At 40.0% G+C, this 24,098-nt stretch overlaps 3 protein-coding genes across 5 annotated transcripts; all 3 read right to left on the bottom strand.

Moving 5' to 3' along the window:
- Positions 1-1,222: 1,222 nt before the first annotated feature.
- Positions 1,223-10,307, bottom strand: rskrb (ribosomal protein S6 kinase related b). The gene is made up of 13 exons (XM_022214920.2): positions 9,589-10,307; positions 8,160-8,450; positions 7,966-8,049; positions 7,557-7,625; positions 6,842-6,911; positions 5,748-5,855; positions 5,415-5,455; positions 3,935-3,962; positions 3,601-3,690; positions 3,343-3,431; positions 3,029-3,139; positions 2,813-2,926; positions 1,223-2,708 (listed from the first exon to the last, which is right to left on the bottom strand). The coding sequence occupies exons 1-13, from the start codon at positions 9,616-9,618 to the stop codon at positions 2,472-2,474; spliced, it is 1,362 nt and encodes a 453-aa protein (XP_022070612.2). The 5' UTR covers positions 9,619-10,307; the 3' UTR covers positions 1,223-2,471.
- A 142-nt stretch (positions 10,308-10,449) lies between these two features.
- Positions 10,450-17,919, bottom strand: cct8 (chaperonin containing TCP1, subunit 8 (theta)). Of its 2 annotated transcripts, none has more exons than XM_022214919.2 (15): positions 17,751-17,916; positions 17,079-17,169; positions 16,879-16,958; positions 16,636-16,785; positions 15,664-15,844; positions 15,492-15,553; positions 15,274-15,411; positions 14,751-14,929; positions 14,275-14,341; positions 14,098-14,185; positions 13,884-13,999; positions 13,413-13,484; positions 13,119-13,283; positions 12,275-12,394; positions 10,450-10,735 (listed from the first exon to the last, which is right to left on the bottom strand). In XM_022214919.2, the coding sequence occupies exons 1-15, from the start codon at positions 17,808-17,810 to the stop codon at positions 10,664-10,666; spliced, it is 1,641 nt and encodes a 546-aa protein (XP_022070611.1). In that variant the 5' UTR covers positions 17,811-17,916; the 3' UTR covers positions 10,450-10,663. The 2 variants fall into 2 exon arrangements, with proteins under 2 accessions (XP_022070611.1, XP_022070610.1); XM_022214918.2 differs by lacking the exon at positions 10,450-10,735 and adding an exon at positions 10,747-11,729 and having other exon boundaries at positions 17,751-17,919.
- A 1,265-nt stretch (positions 17,920-19,184) lies between these two features.
- LOC110965768 (uncharacterized) lies at positions 19,185-23,895 on the bottom strand. 2 transcript variants are annotated; one of them, XR_007937251.1, is made up of 6 exons: positions 23,762-23,895; positions 22,198-22,516; positions 21,698-21,999; positions 21,438-21,533; positions 20,775-20,813; positions 19,185-20,263 (listed from the first exon to the last, which is right to left on the bottom strand). XR_007937251.1 is itself a non-coding variant. In XM_022214921.2 (5 exons), the coding sequence occupies exons 2-5, from the start codon at positions 22,504-22,506 to the stop codon at positions 20,104-20,106; spliced, it is 867 nt and encodes a 288-aa protein (XP_022070613.1). In that variant the 5' UTR covers positions 22,507-22,516; positions 23,762-23,895; the 3' UTR covers positions 19,185-20,103. The 2 variants fall into 2 exon arrangements, 1 of the variants encoding a protein (XP_022070613.1); XM_022214921.2 differs by lacking the exon at positions 20,775-20,813.
- Between the last annotated feature and the right edge of the window lie 203 nt (positions 23,896-24,098).

The following is a 24,098-nucleotide window of genomic DNA, read 5'->3' as shown; positions in this document are numbered from 1 at the left end:
TAGCTTTAGTTGACTACGCCACCATACATTTGTTTTGGTAGTGGCCTATTCACTTGTATACTTTTGATGGTCTATTGGCCATCTAAAGTGAAGGATTTTGCATTTTTACATTCAAATCATATTAAATCTGAGCTATTCATTGGTTTTAAAACAACTTCAGTTAACCAAATTGCTGTACATGGTATCAGACAGGCCTGACAGAAAACAGGATGCAACATTTTCCAGTCAATTTGTAAATCAAAAAAGAATATGAAATACCACAACACAAGATAATAACTTCGAAGAGATCAAATTCTAAAATACAATTACCAAAAAAAATAAAAGTATTGAAACCACTTAAAGCAACCAAAGTCATTGAAAACATGTATGTCCATGGATGAGGAACATTTAATTGTAAGAAGGCTATTTAAAACTGAAGCTGAAGCTAACTTCAGAGAATTAGTCCTATGATAGGTATTTTTAAAACAAGTTCCAGCCATCTATGCTGCTTGGAAAAAGTTACTCATACCCTTAGACTACAGAATACAAGTGACAAATACTGGATGAATTCAGATTATTATTATCATAATAAAAAAAACATGATTTTTCTTGTCTTCTTAAGCAAATGTATAATCATATACAATGAACGTTTATTTAGGAAAATCAGTGAAATATACTGCTATAAATTTATCATAGTATTTTTTTTTGCATAAGATACTGTCAATTGTGGAACAAATATTCAGATCCTTTACTTAAGTGAAAGTGACAATAACTCATGATGCTCTATTTTAAGGTAAAGCAATGCATTCAAGTTTTTGCTAAAAAATTCAGTTCACTATTAACAATATATTTTTGGTAATTTAATGTACTCTAAAGCTCCGCATCATATTTTACTTGCTCATGTTAGAATTTTACTATATTAATTTATATGTAAGTGGTACAAGTAACTACTACCTTTAACAAAAAAATAAATGGAGTGAACATAAACTGCAGTATACTGTGTGATAAAGTAGAAACCTTCACATAAACTATAAGTACCTCAAACACACACTCTTGAGCAAATCTCTGGATCAGTTACAAACTTTGATTTCTAAACCCAGCTGAAGAAACAATGTGGCACAGCAGAAAGGAAAGGTGAGGCAATGATGATTATCTGTTCACTCGCTGATAAACTATTTCAGTGCTGCTCCTTTCTGACTGTCATTCTTCAAGTCAACCTGCACAGACAAAACAAATCAGCAGAAACTTGTACAGTAAGAGTTTAATATTCTATCTGTGCTACATGGAAATTACAAAAATACATCATACCATAACACATAACATCAAACAGCATCCAAAATATTCATATAAACCTTATAAAGAGGAATATATACATGTTGTTGTGACCAAAAAAATCAAGCTCAGGATCACACATGTGAGGCATTCTGGGTACACATCAGGGCATACTTTACAAAATCATTATGTAATCCGATGATCAGTGCATGGGGGCAAGATTACTTAGTAGGGATACGGCAGCCTTGTACAATAGAAAAAAAGCCCTGTATCTATCAAAATTGGAGGTAAACAATTTTGTTGTTCATTCAACTCTCGGTCCCAGCTCAAATCTGCCGAGCCAGGTGGAGTCAAAATCAAGACTGAATGGGAAAACCAGCGAGTGCTCCCCTGAGTCACAGGTCATAAATAATAAAACTAAATTAGACATTGAAGGCATACACATATGAATCTGATGTTGCGATGCTTGCTTGAGTTTAATATAGGACAGGACGAGAGATGTTTCTGCTGCTATTCATTTTAAGCAGCTGAGCAAGCATGGGAAAGGTTGTTTCACAGCATGAATAAAGGTACAGAGTAAGTTTTAAAGTAAAGACAACACTAGATGGGGGAAAGCGCTTCTTTTGTCCTCTTCTGCCAGAATGGGTTCATAATCATGCAACACGTAAAAAGGCAGAAGTTCAGAAAGTGACTCACTTTGCTGAAGGGTTTGGATAGATTTCTACTGAGACACAAATACTTTGTTAAAACCAAAAGATAAAGAAACACAGTGCATTGTGATCAACTAGCATGACTTTTCCAGGTAGGGTGAACGTGATAGGATTCGCACATTATGTTTAAACACCATAGTCATGACCAGTCATGAGAAAATTGAGTGGATGAACAATAGTGCAATCTTTCTTGCACAACTGTTGAGCAAATAGGCTTGAGAAAAGGTGCTCAGTGGAGAAAGGCAAACAAGTAAAAGAAACAATAGTGACCAGTACATCACAAAAAAGTATAAAACTGGCTAAAACATGGGGGGAAAGGTGTTTTTTTTTACTCAAATGCAGGATTCCATTCTCAACTGGATTGAAATCAGTTATTTTGGCTTGTACTAAATAAGACATTTTACAAGGCGCACCACACCTGTGTGTAAGGGTGAATAATTGTGCAGAAGTACATACATGTAGGCTTTCACCTTAAGTGTGTTAGTAGCCATATAGTAAACTCAAAGTCCGTCACACAAACACTTCTCTCCGTGGACCTTTTTCCTGAGCAGGCTGCAGTGGGATTGCTGGGCCGGGCAGAGGTGCAGCGCTGTGGGTTCGTGTGTCAGGATCCAGCTGTGTGTCTGGCGTGGCTGGAGGGCTGAGCAGCAGATCATAGTCGAAGCCTTTGAGAGGCTGCAGAGACAAAGTGAGGCCTCGTCGAGCTTTGGCAGCTCGGTCTGGTCTCTCTCTCAGCTGCAGAATCACCTAGGCAATGAGAAAAAGTCACTTTGCTGGCACTTTTGGCAACACATTTCTTGCTCATGTTTGAAATTAGCATAGAAACAACCAAAGTGGCTGCATGCAGATACCTCCACAGGCTGACGCTGCAGTAGTTCGAGGTCAAAAGTTGTTCCATGGAAGAAGGTTTGCCGCTGGAAGCGATCGAGAGTCCTCAGGCGGCGGCAGGGAGTCTTGCACAAAAGCTAAACAGACAAACACGTGCAGATTATGATATGACATTAAATTACCAAACTAATGCTTGTACGTGTAGTCAAATAGTCACAGTAATATGATTGTGGAATTACCTCAGTTATTAGCAAGGCAAATGGGGAGCTGAAACTGAGGGGCATTTCATAGGGAAAACTCCTCACTCTCCTCAGCATACTGCAATGATCTGGTTCTGGAGGCACAGGGAACTGAGGACAGTCGAAGGAATAATTCAGAGTGTTTAATCTTTGAGATATTTGACAGATTTTTGAAATTTTACAAGGAAAAAAACAGCAATAGTTTAATTTTTGCAGTCAAATTCAAGCTCAGTTGTGTCACTGAAAGACTAACAGTGACTAACATCCACTGATCACGCATCACATACTGTGCCTACTAGCAACAAAGAGCTCACCTTCCCAGTAACCAATGAGAAAAGCAGGATTCCCAGCGACCACCAATCAGCTGCATGGTTGTAGGGTCCACCACTCAAGACCTCTGGGGCTGCAGAGCAGACAGAGCACACTCACATAACACGCTACACATTTTTACATTCACTTCCTTGTATAATTTATTAAAAAGGCTCAACATGTTTGTGTATTTTTACATCCCAGCATCTGCAGCTATAACAGGATGAGCTATAGAGGAAGATGAGGAAGGATGACTTTCTCACCCATATACTGGATGGTTCCACAGATAGTAAAGGCTCGTCCTCCTCTCTCCAGGCGTCGAGACAAACCAAAGTCAGCTAAACGGAGGTGTCCTAGAAAAGACCATGTTCCCTGCATTATTTAATTCATGATGCTCTAAAGCCAGATTCCTATTATTCCTATTATTTACAACAGAAGTAAAGTAATAAAATATTTCTACTATATTGTTCCCTTTAAGTGTTAACAGATGTACTGCTTGCATTAATATACATTCCTGTGCATAATAAGGATGATGCTTTTGCTTCTCCTGAACACCAGCGCTATGCTGCTCTCTGCTGGGTAAAAAGTTTTACTCACCGTTTTCTGTCAGCAGGATGTTTTCCATCTGCAAAACAGAAAAGAAAAAAGACTGAATGAGGTTTAAACTTTAGAAAGAAAAACCATATACTTCAGACAGTTCACAGGCAGATTGAGAAACAGCTTTTCCTCTAAGCTGTGGTTTTCATCAACTAGACTGAAGGAAGAACTCAAGGACTGCTAAACAAACATTAACCACCTGCAAAGGTTTTTACCAACACACAAAGACACACACATATACGTACCACTTTCACCACACATGCTGGCATCTAATCATCAGGCACATGCACACGGCAACTGTCATCGCTGCACATATCTGTGATTTTATTTAATCACCATAATCTGTTTACAATGCCTGTCCTATGATAACACTTGCTGCCCTTTTTATTACCACCACGTCATTTACCTGTCATACTGCTTTATTGTCTATTCTACACTGTATGGTTCTTTTGTTGCTTTATAGCTTCTGCACAAAGATGAGATGTCACCATAATCATGTTGTATAAAATGTAATGTCTATAAAGCTCTTTATATAAATGTCTGATTAGCATTATACTGCACTTTAACTGCAACGATACATTTCAATAGATTTCTACTTCAATTAAATATAAATGCAGCAAGAGGTTTTTAAAATTTAATGTGAGGCACACGATTTTACATGGAGGGACTAACTAAACTGTGAATTATTACATCTACTCTGACTACTGTATAAAATATCTAAGTTAAAGGGTCTAGCTTGTTTAGGTTTTTAGTCAGAACTACACAGAATATTGTTTGGTGAGGTAAACACACAAATAAACTATGGATGGTGCAAAAAAAAAAACTGCTGCGTTGGCTGTTCATTTATGAAACATGTAAGTAGGACAGTCAGCTGGAGGAAGCTTAGGAGGTGAGAAAATAGCTTGCAATTGTGATAAAGATTAAGTTTGTAGCATTTCTTATCTTTCTTCTGCTAGTTGGTGGACATTGTTGAGCTTTTCTCCCCCCACATAGCATGCTACCCGAAATGATGCACAATGTAAATGCTATCATTGATCTTTTGCATTTTTTTTCTTTTTATCCTTGTTAATTGGAAAACATCTTGTCAAATTTTTGTGGTAAAACTAGTTGCATGATATAAGTAAGGACTAACATTTTTTTTTTACAGACAAACAGAACTTGTATACATGCACTATTTATCAAAATAAACTGAATAAGCTGGTGAATATTTGAAGAGTTCATTTGCAAAAACGGGTAACTCTGTTTTGATAAATTTTCAGAAAACTTTTTTTTTATTGTTTACTTGAGATAATATCAATCAAACTGAAGTTGAGTGAATTTGACTCAGTAGAAAAGTACATGACAAAATAGAGAAAAAATAAATTATTAGTGTTATTATTATTATTATCACAAGTAAACAATAAAAAAATGAGTTTTCTGAATATTTATAAAACAGAATTATCTGTTTTTGCAAATGAACTCTTCATTTGCTCTTTCTTACCTTCACATCTCTGTGGATGATGCCAAAATCATGCAGAAATCCTGTAATAAGCAAACAAACAAAAAAAAAACTTAAACCAGCATATTAATAAGTTTCAAATTCAACCGTCCCTACTGGCATACTTAAACTCTTGCACTGCTTTGTTGCTGTGGGACGTCCACTGAGGGCTCATCTAATTTTAATTAGACCTTGTTTCACAGTTACTTACAATTAAGTAACTAAGGAAATGTTCATGATGACACTTTAATTAAGATATAAGGAGAAAGGTGAGGTTCACAACATGTATAAGGGCTCATATCCTTGTGCTTTATTAGTATTATGCTGCATACATACCGAGCGCAGATCCCAGCTCGGCTGCAAAAACTCGTACAGTGTCCTCTGTGAACTGACCGATCATCTGCCAGTAGGTGTACAGGTCTCCGGTGCTGCAGTAGTCACACACTGTGGAAGCAGTGAAAGCATTAGAACACATCTATGTAATGTAATGCAAGAGCTGAGAGGTAGGGAAGGTCAGTGTGAGGTGGAACACACACTGGTGACAGAAACTGGGAAAGGGAAGTGTCATCTGGAAGTGAGAAGAGTGTGAAGCTATCTTCCACTTCAAACCAATTTACTGTTTTTAAGCCGGCTAAGCACATGATTTTCAGAAATAGAGATATAAAGTGGGTTGGGTGCAGATTTGAATAGGCATGTGTCTGGAATATGAATCCCCATTCTCCAATTAGGGATAATAATGCTTCCTATCACTATATAAGGCAACATAAGATGAGAATGTTTAGTAGCACTTTGGGAGATTTGTTTATAGAAACGTCCATCATGTCAACATAGTTTAGGCCGTTAGAGAGCTTGTGAGTATCTCCCCAAAGAGCAGCAGCACAGCAGTGAGCTGTAAATAGTTGTGATTTCCATATCCTCTGTATTTATGGCGTAAGAGATGTGATTCAGTGATGATTCACAGTTTGAGCGAGGAGCGGCGTCCTCTCTTTTGAATGTTGACATGTATTCCTGTTGAGCTGCAGCAGCATTCAACATCTGGTCTCCGGGCTAACACGCTCTCTTTTCACAGGGGGTGGGGAAGCAAACAAAGTGGGTCACACTTTCTGAGTCAGTGGCTAATTTGGAATAAAGGGTAAATACTCTGGAGGAGAGGGAAAGAGGGCAGAGCAGCTACACGATGCAGAGGAGGTGGTGGGTTGGGGTTGGTAAAGTCTGTGTCTCTAGGTGGTGAACGAGCACAAGCACCCAGATTGAAAGACTTAATGAGAAGCTCTTTAGCTTTTCTTCATTTTGTTTCAGGCATTGGGTCGGGGATTGGGGGTAGATCCTGGAACGATGCTAGTGGTGCTGAGGTGAGAAAAGGTGGTGTGAAGGGGTTTTTGGATAGTGGATTTGGGTTGGATTGGGTCACTTGTCTCTGGCTGACTCACTAATGTAGAGGTGGCGCTGTGTCTGCCAGCAGTCCTGCAGGTCATGGACAAATGGGTGGCGGACCTGACGCTGTGGGCAAAGGTCAAAGGTCAACCTGAAAAACCTTCATTCTGACCATCGATAAAGAGGGAGACTCATTCTCATTCTTGTTGTCTGGGAGATGGTTTCACTCAGAACTTGAGTATTTTCAAGTCTTGTTGGTGAAATTTAATGATTCAAAATTACACATGAAACCAGTTAGACATGACAGCAACTAAACACACCTAAATAATCACCTCCTTATAACAAACACGTTGTGTCACACGATAGTGTTGCTTATTTAAATAAGCAACGCTATCGTATAGTAATGAATGACAAAATGAACCTAATCCAACACTGTGTCACAATTAATAAATTATACTTGTATAACAGGACATCATCTGCATATAGAAATATTTTATGCTGTTTTTCACCAGTTTTTATAGCTTTAATACTAGAGGGGACCTCAGGGTAGTATCATATCAACAAATGATAACACATCCACGGCAAGGTTTCCCTAACTATGCAAAATACTGGTCATTGTATGAAAAGTCCCATATAAAACTGAAAGAAAAAAAGAATTGAGTGTTAGAATTTCTATAGTTGCATTCTTTCCAAGACACATATGGATGTCTAGGACCTTTTCTCACTCTCTAAAATCCACAAACTAATGATGGTCTTCAAGTCATTACCTACCTGGACTATAACTTCTTCTTTTGACTGCTCCAAGACCCCAAGTCTAAGAATTTCCGATTTGGGGATAACCTGTTGGTAGACACACAAATACAGAGATAAAGTGAGATTGCAGAAGAATGCAATGCTGCAACAGTCTCATTTGTGTGTATTTAAATAGCCTCGGTGATTACTGTTATAATTATAAATCTTGACTGGTTCCTTGAAACATAAAGAAAAAAAAAGCCAAGAACATCATAGTCTCTTCCATGAGGAAAACATTCAATACTTCTTTTACTTTTAAAATTTACATGCTTACAAATAGCCAAATAGTATGCAAAGTCACAACCTTAAAATAGTATTAGGACAATGCCACTTCATCTCAGACCGTCTGCCTTTCGAATTTATTGGTTGATTCAGGCAGGAGACTCACCTTGACTGCATACATTTTCTGTTTGGCCTTGTCCTTCACTTTCAGAATGGGTCCAAACGAACCTTTGGCGATGTAACCCAACACCTGGTGAGGCGAACGGAGGCAGACACAAAGACAAAGAGAGAAAACATCAGAGGAAAAAAATAGAAGAAGCATTACACATTATTGGTGTCTCTGCTGGAACTGAGGCCTACCTGAAAGTGTTCATGCCCAGGCACAGCTCTGTGGGGAAATTCAGGCAGGAACATGGCAACAAACCCTGGGAGGCTCCACTCTGCTCGCAGCCTATCTGGCCCGACTCCCGCCAACCTCAGGACGTGCTCTGGGATCTCGGGGGTCTTGCCTTGGAGCATTCGACGCTGGCCGAGACGCAGGACGGGTGGGGCCAGGCGACAGAGGCCTGCGGGGATAGAGAGGCCAAAGCTGGAGAGGAAGCCACGCCATCCAGAAGAAAAGTGCTCTTCCTCCTGCCCTTCACAGGGCCTCTGTAGGAGAGATGGGGAAGAAGGAGACAGGAAAAGAATATTTAAAAGAAGAATATTCAAAGATCTCACCTGCATTTATGCATGTTTTAGGCAACATCTAGAGTCTCAAACTGACAAACAGTGGTCATTCAGGGCCATTTTACATAAGAGGAAGGATTAATACTAACTGAGGCAGGCATGCACTGCTAAATGCAGGCTTTTATTTCCTCCTTTGGGAGTTGATCGCCCAGAAATCATGAAGTAAGCAATTTCAAGCCACACATTACTGAAAGATACTTTTAGAAATGTGTTATTTTTACTGTTCAAGCAGGAATGTTTTTATTAACATACTAAGCTACTTAGTGCAAACCCGGCTCCTCTGCTGTTTGTTTTCAACTGTGAAGTTCCACTTAAGCAACTGTACATGTACGTATTCAGTATAATATATAGTCTCTTACTCTGTGATTGCTGATGTGAAACAAAGATTAGAGAGGTCAGAATAGTCCATCTTAGTGACTTTATGCAACCCCAGAAAACACGTCAGATTAGTTTCACCATTCCTGCTGGCTTTTGTGATTTAAGAAGATAAAAAAAAACAAAAAAACTTTGGTCTGCATCCAATCTGCAGTCACTCGGTCCCACAGCCCCTCTACCCCTGGGCGGCCCTGAGCTGCACAACAGATCTGATGCTCTGTGGTGCAAGATGTGTGCAATCAACCATGCAGAATGTCATTATCATCTGAGCCAATTGGTGGGACACATCTACAGTCATTCAGCTGAAATAACTGTCATCAATGAGGCATTTGCCTGACAACTGATCAGAAATTAAGTGGCATCAGGATTTAAGCAGAATATGTGTTTAAAATGTTTACTGGCCAATAGATTATGAATGTAAAAGTTGAAATGTTGATACTTAAGTCATCCAGCGCAGATGTTTTAGGGTTAACATGCAAAGTGATACTAATCAATGACTTTCTGATCATTAAGTATGCCATTTCCTAACACTGTAGTTTATGCTGCTGATAAAACGGTGCAGCACTCCTCCAGGATCGGCACTGTCGCTGCTGCCTGGACACCCAAACATCGCCATGGAAACAGGGAACCCCGTTCGTGCGTCACACCTTAGCAACCAGGAATTTCATTCATTCATTCGACTCACCTTCCTGGTTTTACTGCCGTCGGCCCCCATTAGAGTGACAGGACATCAGCACTGTAGCCTCAGTGCGGTGTCTGCTCCTCATCCAGCCGCTCACATTGTACAGCGCGCCATCACCGCACCGTATCTAGCTTCATGCGCAACACGCAGCCAGATTTTAAAGGTTTGGAACAAGGCGAGCAACACTCTTTACTAACAATCTGCAGCCGATCACGCAATCCGGTGTAAAACGTGATAGATATGGCGACATGAAAAAAAAGCAAGTTAATCCCTAGTATGGTCAACGTCAGCGCAAATCCGCCCACATCTTTTCCATCCAATGAGAACCTAGTGGAGTTCAGCTCCCCCTGCTGCTCCGTGTAATCAGAGCTGCACATTAATTCAACAAATCAGCGACAGCGTCTGTTGTCGTGCATCATTTGTGTGCTGTGGTTTCTAGTGTGCAAACAAACGCACATATCTGCAAAATGAGACGCGTGCTCTGGCACCTACATGCCCTTCTCTGTTCACTTGCTCTAAAAATAAGTCAGTGCATGCATAATTTCTGCTTCTTTAACATACCAAGAGAAAACCCAGAGGGCAACATCAAAGGTAAATTCATGGATGTTTACAGCATAAGCAAGAAACCCTGCATGGTGTTGACTCATGGGCTCCAAGGCCAGTAATAAAAAAATGAATAAACAAATAAAATAAACAGGATGGAATTAAGCAACTTGGGAAATGTGTTGTAATTTCAGGCCATGATGGCACCAACATTATGCTGACAATGCACGTGTGCACACTGAGCACAGTGAAACCATCAGCGAACAAAAATCATTTAAATCACACATGAAATTGAGTAAAAGCAAAATTCAAACCAAGACGTGACAGCGCGAGTGCCTTTTATTTGGGTCTAAGAACATAAAAAGCAAACAGAGGCATCTGTACTTCTTACTTCACATGTTACTTGAACCAATGTATGGTGACTTTTACAGAATAAACCAAACAGTTGAGCTTTAAATAAACAAGTAGAAAAGGTTGGTGAATCCATGTGGGAGCGTTCGGGGGTTAAAGGAGCATCAGCTGGACAGCATCAGACTCAGTCATCCTCGTCGAAGTCCTTCATGCCCTGGGGAGGTTTGGGTCCCCCTGCTGGTTTGGCCATGATGATCTGAGATGAGGAAGAAAAAAAAGATGAAGGGGTCAGTCTAGCTGGGAATTAAATGCACCAAGATCCCTACAGCTGACTGAGCGCTTTGAGGCAGGGTGGAAGGTTATCAACTCTGACACTAACACCTGCGTGTTAGACAGCAGCTAGCACAGAAAAACCTCAAATATACATTAATTGTTCAAAAGAATGTGTTGGACACCGCAGAAAACACAGACATTTCTAAAATGGGACAAAAATTTTTATCTTGAACTTAAGCACTGAAGTCTCAACTGACTGGGTGATATTTTCAAAGTAAAAGAAAAGGTTTAAATCCCTTGAGATCTCAATGAAGGCACTTTATGGCAGTAAAATATAGAACAAGCAGTAAACACATTTAAGATAGACTAAACAAAATTAAATGTTCTCAACAAGTAAAAATCAACCCCCCTTAAGCACAACAAGTACTCCAGGCACTGTACATTTCACTCAATCTCTTCTAAAGGATAAAATCAAGACAAAGTTATGGGTTTAAGGACATCTAGTCTAATCTCATTTACATCCCTGTACATCAAATGTTGTTACATGCTGCATGGTTTGAGTGACTTGCCTGAGGACGTCCACTGCAAAGGAAAGAGTTCATGAGAGCATGCAGCATGCTATCACACCATACAGTATCTGTTTTGTGCAAGTTTAGAGAGTGGCACACCTGGTATTGTTAAAAACACTCGTGAAGTTGCTGAATCTCATCATCAATACAACATTTTTCACGCAGTGTTAGTAGTGACGGGCCAAACAACAGACATTTCACAGCTTCAGTATCCTGTGAGCGGGTGAGTACGTCTGTGCAGAGTTTTCACAGAATCACACACACATTCCAGGACCTACTGAAAGAGGGTGTGTGTGCCCTCTAATGATGAGTTTCAAAATTATCAGGCTCTTCATCCCAACCGTCCTTGTCCCAATGACCTCTCTGCTTGGGAGCCTTGGGTCCCCCTGCAGCCTTAGCCATGATGATCTGGATCATACATATACATACACACTAACATTAACTACCTGACGCAATTTACACGGCTCTCCTCACCCACTGCTTTCAGCAACACTCATTTGGAAGAAAATAATACACAGTTTAAAATATGAATAGAACATAAACTATATACCTAAATAGTTCTGTTGAAAGTAACTATAACATGATGGCAGAACAAAGTTTATGTCTGATTCATCTTAAAGAAATACAAATAAATCCACGCATCTGTTTGGCTGTTCAAATTACTAGAGTTGAAAATCTGATGATGAATTAAAAGTTACATATTAATTCCAAGTTCCTAAACAGGACAATCACAAAGACTGCCAGTCATCAGGCATTCGTTCTGTCTGCAAGTTGACTGATGCAAACAAAAAAAATATCTCAAAAACTGAATAATTGCTATAAGTAAGTATTGCCTATGACCAGGGTTGACAATAGCTACATGAGATTTGAAGCTGCCTATAAACATTGTCAACTTTGTATTTGATTTGGACTAGATGTAGAATCTGATGTGTCGTGAGTGTTTCTGTACACACCTGATCCACTCTCAGGACTGTGATGGCAGCGTTGGTGGCCAGTTTGATGCCCCAGTATTTGACCATGTAAGGCTCCAGAATGCCACCTTCAAGCATGTCCTTCAAAGCAATGCCGTCTCCCTAAACAGATATCACACACATCAAGGAATAAATTCATGGAAGGAAGTGGGATTGACGTGTATTCAGAGAAACAAGGTACCTTAAACAACTCTACTTCAATGGCTGATGTGTTTTTCAATGACTGTACAAATCCGGCTACATATCTGAGTGTTCAATGTCACTGTGGTTGCTGAATTTGTGTGTATACATAATATATTCTATTATCAATATCCATGTAAATAAAAATAGAATCTCACAAAATATCTAATACATCACAGTTTATAAAATCTGAATCCAATGTGGCAAAACACAAGAACATATTATTTAGTAACGCAACTGTTCAATCATCACAACAGAAGCACAGACAACCTTATTTGAAGAGATTCTTTGCAACTCAGAATTGGTATGTACATACATGCTGACTATTTTTATGATAGTGGCTAATAAAGTTCATGTGTGAAATTGTGTATCTTTCTCTGAAGGCAAAAGCTGAATAGCAAAGGCAGCTATGGCTTTACAGTACTAAATTTGGTGATGGGGAAATCAGACTAGACAGAAAGGAGCCAGGCTTTACATTTTCAATATTAGTGGGCAACCAGTGACCTTGTTCCCTTTCTCTATTAAGCAGATTGAAATTCATGTTGCGTCAACAGACATGGGATTAACAAGCCATGGATTTTCTAGACATTGCTAATCTTTGAAATAAAATGGTATGTCAAAGTCACAAAGGCATTCTCATACACACCTCGATGTCAAAGCCCATATTTTTGTTGCCCTCGTGATGCGCAGCATACAGTTTGGAAATGAGCTCGCTCCCCTTCACACCAGAGTTCTCAGCCAGGGCGCGTGGCAACGCCTCGAAGGCTTCAGCAAACTTCTTAATGGCATACTGCTCCAGACCAGGGCAGGACTACAGAGAGAGTGGGGAGAAAAGAGGTTTGTGTTGGTGATGAAGTAAATCCACAAAAGGGAAAAACCAAGAGAGGAAGCAGTAGTGTGAACTTGTTATGCCTTAATTAATGCATTTAATTCTGCATACCTCTCCGTATGAGGTGATCTGTTTGGCCAGCTCGATCTCAGTGGCTCCAGCTCCAGGTACCAGACGCTTGTCCTGCAATCAGGTAATGACAAAGACTGTAGCTGTGGTGCAGATCAAGCAGTGAATAAAGATGGTACAGGGGCTAGCTTCAACTCTAAAACTCCAGGGGCATAAAAAACAGTTTAGCAATAATCAACATTTGAGTTGTTTTCCAATCATGTATGATGAACAATGACTTGTGACAGGAAAGATCGAATGTACACCATCAAACAACTCATATTCAGATAATCAGTCCTTGAGAGCAGCATAGGAAATGCAAGACTTAAGCTTAAATGTAGCTTATTCACGTTTAATACAAGATTTACCTATCTTTTTACTAACAGGCATTTTAATTTACATTTTGTATGTACTGATATTTCACAATAATGTTGGGAGGAAAAAGTCCCACTATGGTTTAATGTATTGACTTACCCTGACCAGAACCTTGAAGGTGTTGACTCCATCATCTACGGCCCTCTCAATGTCGTCCATCAGGTTGTCAGTAGAGCCTCTGATCACCACTGTGGAGATGGCACCATCTTCTTTCTCTGTTTCAATCAACACCAAAAGGCATGTTAGGCCTAAACCCCTCAAGAAGCAAAGATATGGTTTAAAATAAAGATTCATAAGAGACTGATTGATTTACCGTGTTTGAAGACCACCACCTGAGTGTCTCCCACCTCTGTAAGGTAAACACTGTCACAGTGACCCATTTCCTCCGGAGTTGGAGCCGTCTAAAGATGGAGAAAAGCATTAGTTCACACCTTATAATGATCTAGTTTAATATAGTTCAAACACCTGACTTGAACAAAACAAGACTCACCAGCCTGGGAAGTGCAACTGCTCCCACAGTCTTGCATAACCTCCTGAGGTCCCACTTGCTGTTAAGCCTGAAAAGAAAAAGGAGGATTTTGGCTTTAATAGCATAAAATGACAGAAGAAGCTGCAGGAAAAAAAGCTTATAATGAGAAGGAACAACTAAAGACCTGAAGCATCACATTTTAAATTATAATAAATCATTTTGCATTATAAAAGGGCTCTTCTTCGGTTTTTTATGACAAAGCTTTCACTTGTGGCACCAAAAAATGCCATCTAATGTGATGAAATATTCTTAAATAAGTGACATATATCTGGCAAACCTGCCATGTTAACTTGGACAACTACTAGTGACTCAGGCAGGGCGTCTGCATTTGACTCAAACTATCTGCTTTAGGTGGAAGATATTTTGATGACAGGTTTTATTTTGAGTAATAAAACCATCCATTCAACAAGATGTGATCCACTGAACTCTTGTCTTACCTGACCACCATGAGCTTGTATTTGTTGGCGTAGTGCAGCGCCATGTCGGCCACTTTCCCCCCAGTTACCACCACATTGGCACCAGCCTCCTTGATGGCCTTCACCTGAGCCTCCATCATGTCCTCCTCTCCTTTACTGAAGTTCATGAGTTCCTGTGCATTATTTATCAACACTGTTCCCTGTGGAAAAGATAGGACTATTGTTAGCAACAAGATCAGTACCTTTGAAGGGTTGCCTATATATAGTGACACCACAACTTTTCTAAACTAAAGATAAGAGGCCACACCAGGAAAGAAGCAGCTAACTGGAGTTCAGCCATAATTAACGGCAACGCTAACACATGCATTTTGTGGTGTGACATGGCAAGTTATTTTCTACAAAAAGAGCCGATGATATGAAAGTGTGAGTTCTTTAGCAGCTCAGATTTCTAGAAAGAAAAGATCAGTGTGTATGCTAGTTACATTGGAGTTTTTGTAGGTCAGTTTCCTCTACAGCACAGCAGAGTGTTTAAAGTATTCGTTACCTTGGTCTCTGTTACCATGCAGTCGAAGGGGCAGGAGAATACTGCAATCTTGGCGTCTTTAACGGATGTAATGTCTCCCTCTGCCTCCTTCTTAAAAACCATACCATGGAGCATGGAGGATGCCGTCACACCACAACCCTGAAAACAGCGCAAACTACAATTTAGAGGCAACCAACATACACAAGGACAAAATATAAGCAGTGGATAACGTTGCTTACCAAAATCTTGCATACTCTGACATTATCAACATTGAAATTTCCGGACTCAGGGAAGATGGATACTGCAGCACAAACCCCATAAAGAGAAGAAAGTCAGAAAAAAAATCTGCTATCGAGGTAATTAACATCTGACAGTTGTAGTTGGTCTGGGCAGCCTGGACTGCTGACTCACCACAGGCCTGGGCGATGAGGTTGGCGAGAAAGTCTTCATTGCCGTACTGTTTACTCATGACTGCAGTACGGATGAGAGACGTGGCCTCTTTAACATCGTGAAGGTTCTTGGCTGAAGAACATACGCAGTCTGGCAGGATCTCCAGAGCCTTCTTACATGCCTTCTCATAGCCTTCAATCACCTGCAGAAAACAGGAAATAGATGCTCAGAAAATGCTGCAGTCCTTCCTTTAAGGTGCAAATACGTGACATTTTAGCCAATTGATTTATCAATATTAGCTCTACAAAGCATTATTTTGACATCAATTTTAATGACAATATTTAGCATTAGCAGTTCTTTCTAGGAGTTTAACACTTAGCATTGGTCCACAAAATAATGGTAATAGAAGTAATATGTTATAGTTAACGAGCAATTTTCAGGGAATAAAATTCTTAGTAATCCAAGTTATGGGTTGAGCCAGTTTGTTAATGTCAGGAAGTTTAAATAGCAGGTATGGCTGTGCACAGGTCAGCAATCAGAGATAAATTTAAGGACAGACAAAACGTTTTCTTTCAGCTCAGAAATAGGAAAAAATTTATATAGCAACTCCATTAAAACCTGCCCAGCGCGCAAGTCTCTTTACAAGGATGGCATAGCAGTAGTAACCAATCCTGCACTAAGTGACACAGAAGCAAGTTGTCTTCTCTAAAAACAATATGCAAAAGAAGACGAGCTTCTCTAAAAAGCCATTTGTGCCAGACAGGCATTAGCAAAGGGTAATGTGTGGGGGCAAAGTGGGAAATTCAACATAAACACTATTTTTCAGGAACTCCTACAAAGCATTTAATGACAACGTTAGACAAATCTTTTAAATCAGAGTAATGGAATATGTCTACATACCGATGCAAACATATTTCTATGAATTGACACAGCAGTGTTTCTCTTCCCTTATGATTACAGACATGGTGATGTCCACCAGCTGCAGTTATTTACCTCTGACACAGACAAGCCCATCCTGAGCAGCTCTTCAGCCAGCTCCAGCAGAGCTCCAGCAAACACCAGGACAAAGTTGGTACCATCTCCGACCTCCTGCTCTTGCATGTGGGACGCCATCACAATCATTTTTGCTGCTGGATGCTGCACCTACAAACCACATAACATTCAAGAAACTTACTACTTTCACACTTCTTAAGCATCCAATGAAATTGAGGGAGCTGCATAAAGACGTTTCCTCACCTCGAGCTCTCTGAGGATTGTTGCAGCGTCATTGGTGACAAACAGTTTCTCCAGGTGATTGATGACCATTTTGTTCATTCCTGAAAGGCAACAGTGGCACAGTAAAATGATTGCCGTTTTGTTTGCTCTCTAGTTTAACTATTCAATGATCTAAGCATGACAATGACAGATTTTTGTTACTGCTGGAGGAGGGTTCTTACCGTTTGGCCCATAGGCAGTGCGTGTGGTCTGTGAGAGCTCCTTACATGCTCTGATGTTACGAAAGACTGCTTCTTCAAGCCCTGAATAGTGCTGTATCGGACAACAAACAATAAATCAGCTGCTGCGACTTTGCAAGAGATGTGCATTAGATTTTTATGAGTGTCCACATCAGACTTATTGTTACTATTGTACCTAACTACTAATGTAAAGCAAATCATATCAGAACACGTTTCCAGTCTTCGATAACTGGAATAGATGTAAACGATTTTCAAAGGCAGGGACAACACAGTCACGAATACAGATGAGTTATTCCATGTAAGATAACCCAAAACAGGAAGAATCAGCATCAGTCAGACACCTCTGTGCACTGACAGGTAGCTAAACGCTAACTGGGTGTGACTGCAGCATGACAGTCAGTTATCACTGCAAGTGAAACACTGCGTGCACATACAGCATAGTTGAGTTATTTAGGGATCATTTAAAGACGTAAAAACTCGGCTTTGGCCCATCAAAGAAGCCCCGCGTCCAGCAGCTCTGAGCGGCCTGGCGGCTTCTAGAACTCTCCCACATGACAGTGAATGAAAGTGCTAGCTCAGCGGCTAACTTTAGCCTAGTTCACAACGGCTCCCAAAAAGCTAAGATACGACCCCAACGCGGTGATTTATCCTCACCTTGGCGCCGTCCTTCAACATTTGGGCAAAGCCCGGAGCTTTGGGGACGTGGAGGGCCATTTTCCGATATTTAGAAGCCCCGGTATCCTTGAGAAGGTAGCCGCGGCGTGGTTCAGCTCTGGGTACAAAGCCGGAGAGGCAGAGGAGGAGCGACTTCAGCGAGGAGTGAGCTCATGACGGGAACCGACAAGGGACAAACCGAGCGAATCTCCTTTTACCTGCTGTACCCAGGGACACACCACATGAGGGAGCTCTTGCCTTTATGGACAAAATACAGCAGTTGAGGGAATACAAAAAAATTAAAATACAGTAGGTCAAAGTTACGAAAGTAAAAAACCTAATATGGCTTATTTAAGAGAATTATTAGATTAATTGTCACTTTAGAATATCACCATTGATGTGTAACTACATAGCAAACAGCATGTACATTTTTTAGCCAGTCATATAATAGCACACTGTTAATCTGCAATATCGCATTGTATCTAATGAACAATCCATGTACATTAGGAAAATATGTCTACATAAATAATGATCATAGCCGTCAAATACATGTAGTGCACCATGGGGTCAAACTTAAATGTATACCCAACAAACGTACTTGAATTTATGGATATAATTTGATTATATTGAAATTATAATGAAGTAGGAAATTGTGTTTCATATATATCTTTAATAACTCATATATAGATATAGACATATGTTAAGCCAAAAGACATGCATACACTGACAAACAACCCTAATGAAAAAACTAGAAATAAAGCAAAGTCCATATAAAATCATCCAGTAACATTATTTCATCAAAAATTTTGTGAAATATTTGGTTTTACACTGGTTTTGGCGCGAGCTATCGCGCGATTTCGGAAGGAGATTTGCTTTCTAGCATCCTGAGATTTGGATACAGACCACAACAAAGAGCGATCGCCAGGTATTGTGGAGGTTTTCGTTCACTTCTCATCTCTAGTGTGTTGTGGGACACTCACTGAGACTATCCGAGCCGGTCAGTGTGGGGAAAAAAGCACGTTAGGGCGGACTTTGATGCGGAGGGGGGCAAGTTGCCCCATACTTTTCACTAGCTGAGCTGCTAAGCTGCCTGCCTGGCTAAATACTGGAGCTATGTCGAAAATTCATTTCTCCATCACTCACATGTATGAAATGGCATATGAAAACAGACCCCAGGTTGAAAAAAAAACAAAGTTTCCCTTTAACTTACAATAGTTTAACCCAGATTGTTGGCATTCATTTAAATGTACAGACAAAGGTGACCAAGAAGTTTGACATTTTTCACTCTTACTTCAGTGTGCACTGAACCAGTGACTTCAGTATCTGTACTATCCAGTACTGTTAATAGTATGTTTTACTTTATGTTACAACCAGATGTTTGTCTGTGCATGCGAACAGACATGAAGCAGGCATAAAAAAAGAAAAGACTTTGGGTTGTTGAAGCTTACATGTTTTATTGTGTAGATATTTTATTTTACATTTCAACAGTTTCTCCCCTTTTTTCCCCATTAATGTAGAAAAAGAAGGTACCAATACACTGAAAATGCAGCAAAGAGAAGTGTTTCGCTTCATTTGAGGCTGTTTAGCTTGACAATCACTACACTAATAACTTACTGGATATTACTTAATAACATCATCATCATCGATGTCATCTGGTAATGAGCCATTAAATCTGCCCCTTATCACATTATCAGATGATTTATGTGTACAATATTGGTATATGAATCATCCACAGGCTGTTATACGTGCCAACCTCTGCCTCAAGGAAAGTTCCCATTCAAATACTGCCTAAATTATCGTATATAAAAAATTCCCCTTTCATAGAAAATACACGTAAAATTTGGTATAATCAAATGCCATTTAAAAACGTACAATAAATGTTAGTAACATCATTGCATACATTTAAAGTAGAGGAAAATGCCTCTCCCTTCAGTCAGTAAATGTAGTGTTAGTCCTGCAGATTTTGGTCTTGTGCAGCATCTCTAAAGTATTTTTCAGAATGTAGGCAGAGAGTGACAGCACAAACTAAAATATTAGTATTTTAAAAATGTAACTAAGACATTTGGTTGTGGCAGCTATGACAGACACGTACACCACAGTATAAAAATCCCTTTGGTAGCTACAATGAGGACATTTTACCCACAACTAGCTAACCTGAGATGAGTAAACACACAAGATTCACACAGGTGCAGCTAATTGGGCACCACACAGATAAAAAACAGAAGACAAGCTGCCACATAACAGTCTCCCATGACAACACTACATGTATATGTAACAGTGACACCACTATAATAATAAATGTGACACATGGCTACAAAAGGTCCTGTATTTTACGTACACACATGCATGCAGTTCAGTTGGGTTTGCGAATAGTGTTCACAGCTGTGTGGGCCCAACCTCCCAGCGTGTTTGAGAAGTTTGTGGCTCGACGTGTGAGGTTTGAGCGACTGAGTTTACCGCTGGGGTCCAACTTTCTCATCATCGCTCCTCCAGAACGTTCCCTTGTACTGGGTCTGTAAAGAGAACAATGGTTACTGAACAAACATAGTGATAATAAGTAATCAAACTCTTTCATCAACTCAGTTGTTGATACTAATAAACTAGACGAAATTGCTCATCAAGACACTTCTCCTTTAGATTAATTTAGGTTTCTATAATTATTCAAAATGCCAAGATGTAAAGAAACCCATTAGGTCATAATGCACATTTACATCCATGACAAAATTTGGAGACAAAGTGGTAAGTAGTGGAAACAGAAAGTAAAAAAAGATCTGATTAAGAGGACAAAGATTGGGTCAGAATGAAAAACACAGGTTGTAAAGTTAGTCTGACAGAGAAGAATTTCATTTGCTTGGGCAATGTGAATTAAAAGAAAGGATTTTCAGTGCAAGGTCACGGACTTTCTCAGTTTCATATGCAAAGCACACATGCATTGACATCAGGTCAGCTCTAACATGCGTTCAGACTATACGTTTCCATAACGTATCAGGTTTTAGTAGGATTTGGTTTAAGATGCAAATTTACCTTCTGGACTACTCCGTAATTAGGGAATAGTTGAACTGCCTGTTGTAGTTGGAAAACAAACTTGTTTAACTTCCCAGAGAAAAAAATATTTTCATATATTGAGGAAAGCAGTTGGCTGCTTGCAATGTGCACAGATAACAGACAAGGTCACTGTTGATGTGCATTTGTTTTTCACAGTCTACCTAATTCATCATGGATCAGACTCTGCCTGAACAGTTTGAATGTCAACACAGGAAATGACGCAAAAACATACAAAACACATTTTTGTCATTTCATCTGGCTCCAATTCCCACACCCATTTCCCCCCACCCGCTCACCCACTCCCTCCTTATCCGAATACCAGAAACACAGACCCAGTTTCAAACCAAGGCGGGAAGAATGTCAAGGGGGAGGGGAAGGAAATCTGGGGACCCACAAGCTGCACCACAGACTAGGATTCTTTAGGTGGGAGGGTGAGGTGGGTGAGGTCAGTCACACGCTTCCTCTATGCAGAGGCACATATACTGGTCTCTTCTATGCATGTAAAATGCACACAAATTCAAGGAAATGGACTGATGGCTTCCTCAGTCACACAAAATTCATTTGTGTATATAAAAAAACCTCCAACGGTTCTTAATCAGCTTTACCAATCAGAACATTTCACTGAAAACAGAAGTTCTTTACCTGTCATCTCTGCGGATGATGTCATCAAAGGCCTTTGACAGATGTTTGAGCCTCCTGAGTCCACTGGAAACTGATTCTAGATCTTGATCAAATTTTCTATTAAAGCAGAGAAAACGAACAGTCAGGGCTGAAAAACTCTCAGAAATAAAAGTAGCCAATAAAGAATAAAACCTTGAAAACGTGAGGACCAACTAACAAGGCTTCAGACACAGAAACTGTACAACATGTAAAGAAAAGTGTAGTTGGTTGTGTAAACTCACAGCCTCTGGTTCTGTGTGTTGGGGGACGCAAAAGGACTCCGTAATGCAGCCATGCGGACCAGTTGTCTCCTTCCTCGTCCTGTTTTCACCCCTCGTACGGACGCCTCAGGAGTCTTTCGTCCTCTAGAGCCTGGAGTACGCCCTGGTGTTGCTGCTGCTCTGGGGGTGCGTCTGGGTGTTGCAGCTCGTCTCGGTGTGCGCCTCGGTGTGCAAGAAGTAGAAGTACCAGCATTTTCTCCATCACGACCTGGTGTTGCTACCAAACACTCCTCACGTGAAAACTCTCTGGTCCTCTGGAACCTCTGTGTGAAGGAGAAAATCACACAAAGGAGGAGGAGGGAGATGAGAACGATAAGAGAACACTCGTAGGATGGTAGCTGTTGGTGTTTATTCATGTCACAAAAATGAAAAGTAAGCTACCTGACTGCAAGAGATTTTCAAATTTAAAATCTCTTCTCATTGTCTGCAACCTCCAGATCCAAGCACAGTAAATACTTTACCTGATATACTCCGTTGATGGAATTCCGAGCACTACGACTGAGTTTGCTGATGGTGCTTGGTTTTGGTTCTTCCTTCAGGGTCTCCCAAGTTGGGTTCTCTGGGAGGGAGTTGGCCTGGACCGAGCGCAGTGGGAGCCTCTTGCGCAAAGACATTCGCAGAGAGTTCAGTGAAGATGAGGAGCGAAGCTTGCGGAAACGGTCAGGGGCTTCTGGGGAGCTCTCTGCTCCGTCAGACTCATCCAGGACTGTGTGTGCTCGCCAGACTCCAACCACAGCTTTACCCACCCCATCCATCACTGAAGACGCCATGCTGACTGAGCTGAAGAAATATGATAAAACAACAAACTATACATTAAAAAAAAAACATTTAAAGCACACGAGAGAAGATAAGATAGATAAGATAAGATAGGTGAAGCATTTTACACAGGTTTGAAGAAATATAATTAGTATAGAAAAAAACAGTTAACTTAATATGCAATAATCACAATAGTCCCTGCCATGTAGCAAGAACAGTTATTTTTATTTGATATTACTGTATTACTCTGTTTTAAATCATTTCAACTTGAATACATTTTTGAACTTGTAGCGTTGGAAATACAATTGTAAATACTTTTAGGTCGTCTGAATTATGTGTCTACAAATTCTTAATAGGCATGTGGACATAAATGTAATGATAATGAATGATCAGAAGCTTGTGAGGAAGAAAGGAAATGTGAGGATTGTCCATGTGTACACCGTCCAAGATAGATTTAATAAGATTTTTTGGAAGTACAATCACATTATTTCACCTGACCATAAGACTGTGCAAGGCCACAATGTTCAGGAATACAAGATTATATAAGGTTTTAATTTAAATAAGGCATGGAGCTCCTGAACATGCAGGAAGAATCAGACAATTACAATATACATTGGTGGACCTACCTAAGTGTGTTAGAAAAATTCAGTATTAGAGTGAGTGTTGTAGTCACAAATATTTCACCACAACAGTTGGAAAAAGGGAACCAGGTTTTAAGACAAAGAGAATCAAATCTAACTCATTACAATCTTGAGCCAGCTCATCTGTGTGTATTTGTTATTTTAAGGAATTACCTCTTAGTAGTTTGTTATTGACAAAAAAATGGGAACAATGTTAACGACCAAAGAACGGGAAATGATGGTGAAAATGACCCGTAACAACCCCCCAAATAAAGCAGCAATAATCGTGTTAGTGAAGGCTCCCCTGCTATTGTTTGATGAAGACAATGGAGCTGTAGAGCCTGCCCTGCTCTGTGAAACTAAACCCGGGATGACTCCATCTAAAACACCGACAGAGAAGGGAATAACAGCGACTTTATGCTAAACGTTTGTGCACTAAATTCGAATAAAGTAAAACATTTCATACGAGGTAAAAACGTTGTCAAGTAGCAGCGTAACTACTCTTTGATTCTCACACAACAAAAGAAGGCTGTGTCCGCGAACGCACCATTAACTCGATACATTCACACGAAAACATGTTGACATTAAATTTCGTAGCACAGACAAAAGAAGACTGACTGTCATCCTATCTGCTGTATCGATAACTTACCTAAAATTATCAGTTGTGAGAAACTCCGTCCTCTTTGCAGTGGCTGCAGTTGTTCGCGTTTCTTTCTGTTTGAATTTGGCGGTGGACCGCAGAATGCTTGCCAACAGGCGTAATCACGCCCTTTACGTACAGCTAGTGACGTAACACGTTGCGTCCAACGTAAAGGTCCTTTCAGACGCTGCAACGTGCTTGAAAGATGAAAATGTGACTCTTTGATAAAATACATGTGAATTAAATTTATGTGATTCGTTTTAAAAAAATAAATTCAGTGTAATCAGTTTTTTCAATAGCAGAAAAGAATGCTTGAAGTTGCTCACTTTTGATAAAAGGCCTGTAG

Source organism: Acanthochromis polyacanthus, chromosome 17 (genome assembly GCF_021347895.1).
Source record: "Acanthochromis polyacanthus isolate Apoly-LR-REF ecotype Palm Island chromosome 17, KAUST_Apoly_ChrSc, whole genome shotgun sequence".
Taxonomy (NCBI): Eukaryota; Metazoa; Chordata; class Actinopteri; family Pomacentridae; genus Acanthochromis; species Acanthochromis polyacanthus.
This window is presented reverse-complemented; position numbering and strand designations above follow the sequence as displayed.

Excerpts from the sequence above, each read along its gene's own strand:
- rskrb (XM_022214920.2), bottom strand. The coding sequence starts at position 9,618 with ATGGGGGCCGACGGCAGTAAAACCAGGAAG. Across the intron at positions 5,856-6,841 it reads ACAGCGCCACCTCTACATTA|TGTGTGACTACTGCAGCACC; the intron begins GTGAGTCAGCCA and ends CTGCTTCCACAG. Across the intron at positions 2,709-2,812 it reads TGCAGCGTCAGCCTGTGGAG|GTGATTCTGCAGCTGAGAGA; the intron begins GTATCTGCATGC and ends CTCATTGCCTAG.
- cct8 (XM_022214918.2), bottom strand. The coding sequence starts at position 17,810 with ATGGCCCTCCACGTCCCCAAAGCTCCGGGCTTTGCCCAAATGTTGAAG. Across the intron at positions 14,000-14,097 it reads GGTGGTGGTCTTCAAACACG|AGAAAGAAGATGGTGCCATC; the intron begins GTAAATCAATCA and ends TGATTGAAACAG. Across the intron at positions 12,395-13,118 it reads ATATGGGCTTTGACATCGAG|GGAGACGGCATTGCTTTGAA; the intron begins GTGTGTATGAGA and ends ATATCTGTTTAG.
- LOC110965768 (XM_022214921.2), bottom strand. The coding sequence starts at position 22,506 with ATGGCGTCTTCAGTGATGGATGGGGTGGGTAAAGCTGTGGTTGGAGTC. Across the intron at positions 22,000-22,197 it reads CCATCAACGGAGTATATCAG|AGGTTCCAGAGGACCAGAGA; the intron begins GTAAAGTATTTA and ends TCCTTCACACAG. Across the intron at positions 21,534-21,697 it reads AACACACAGAACCAGAGGCT|AAAATTTGATCAAGATCTAG; the intron begins GTGAGTTTACAC and ends CTGCTTTAATAG.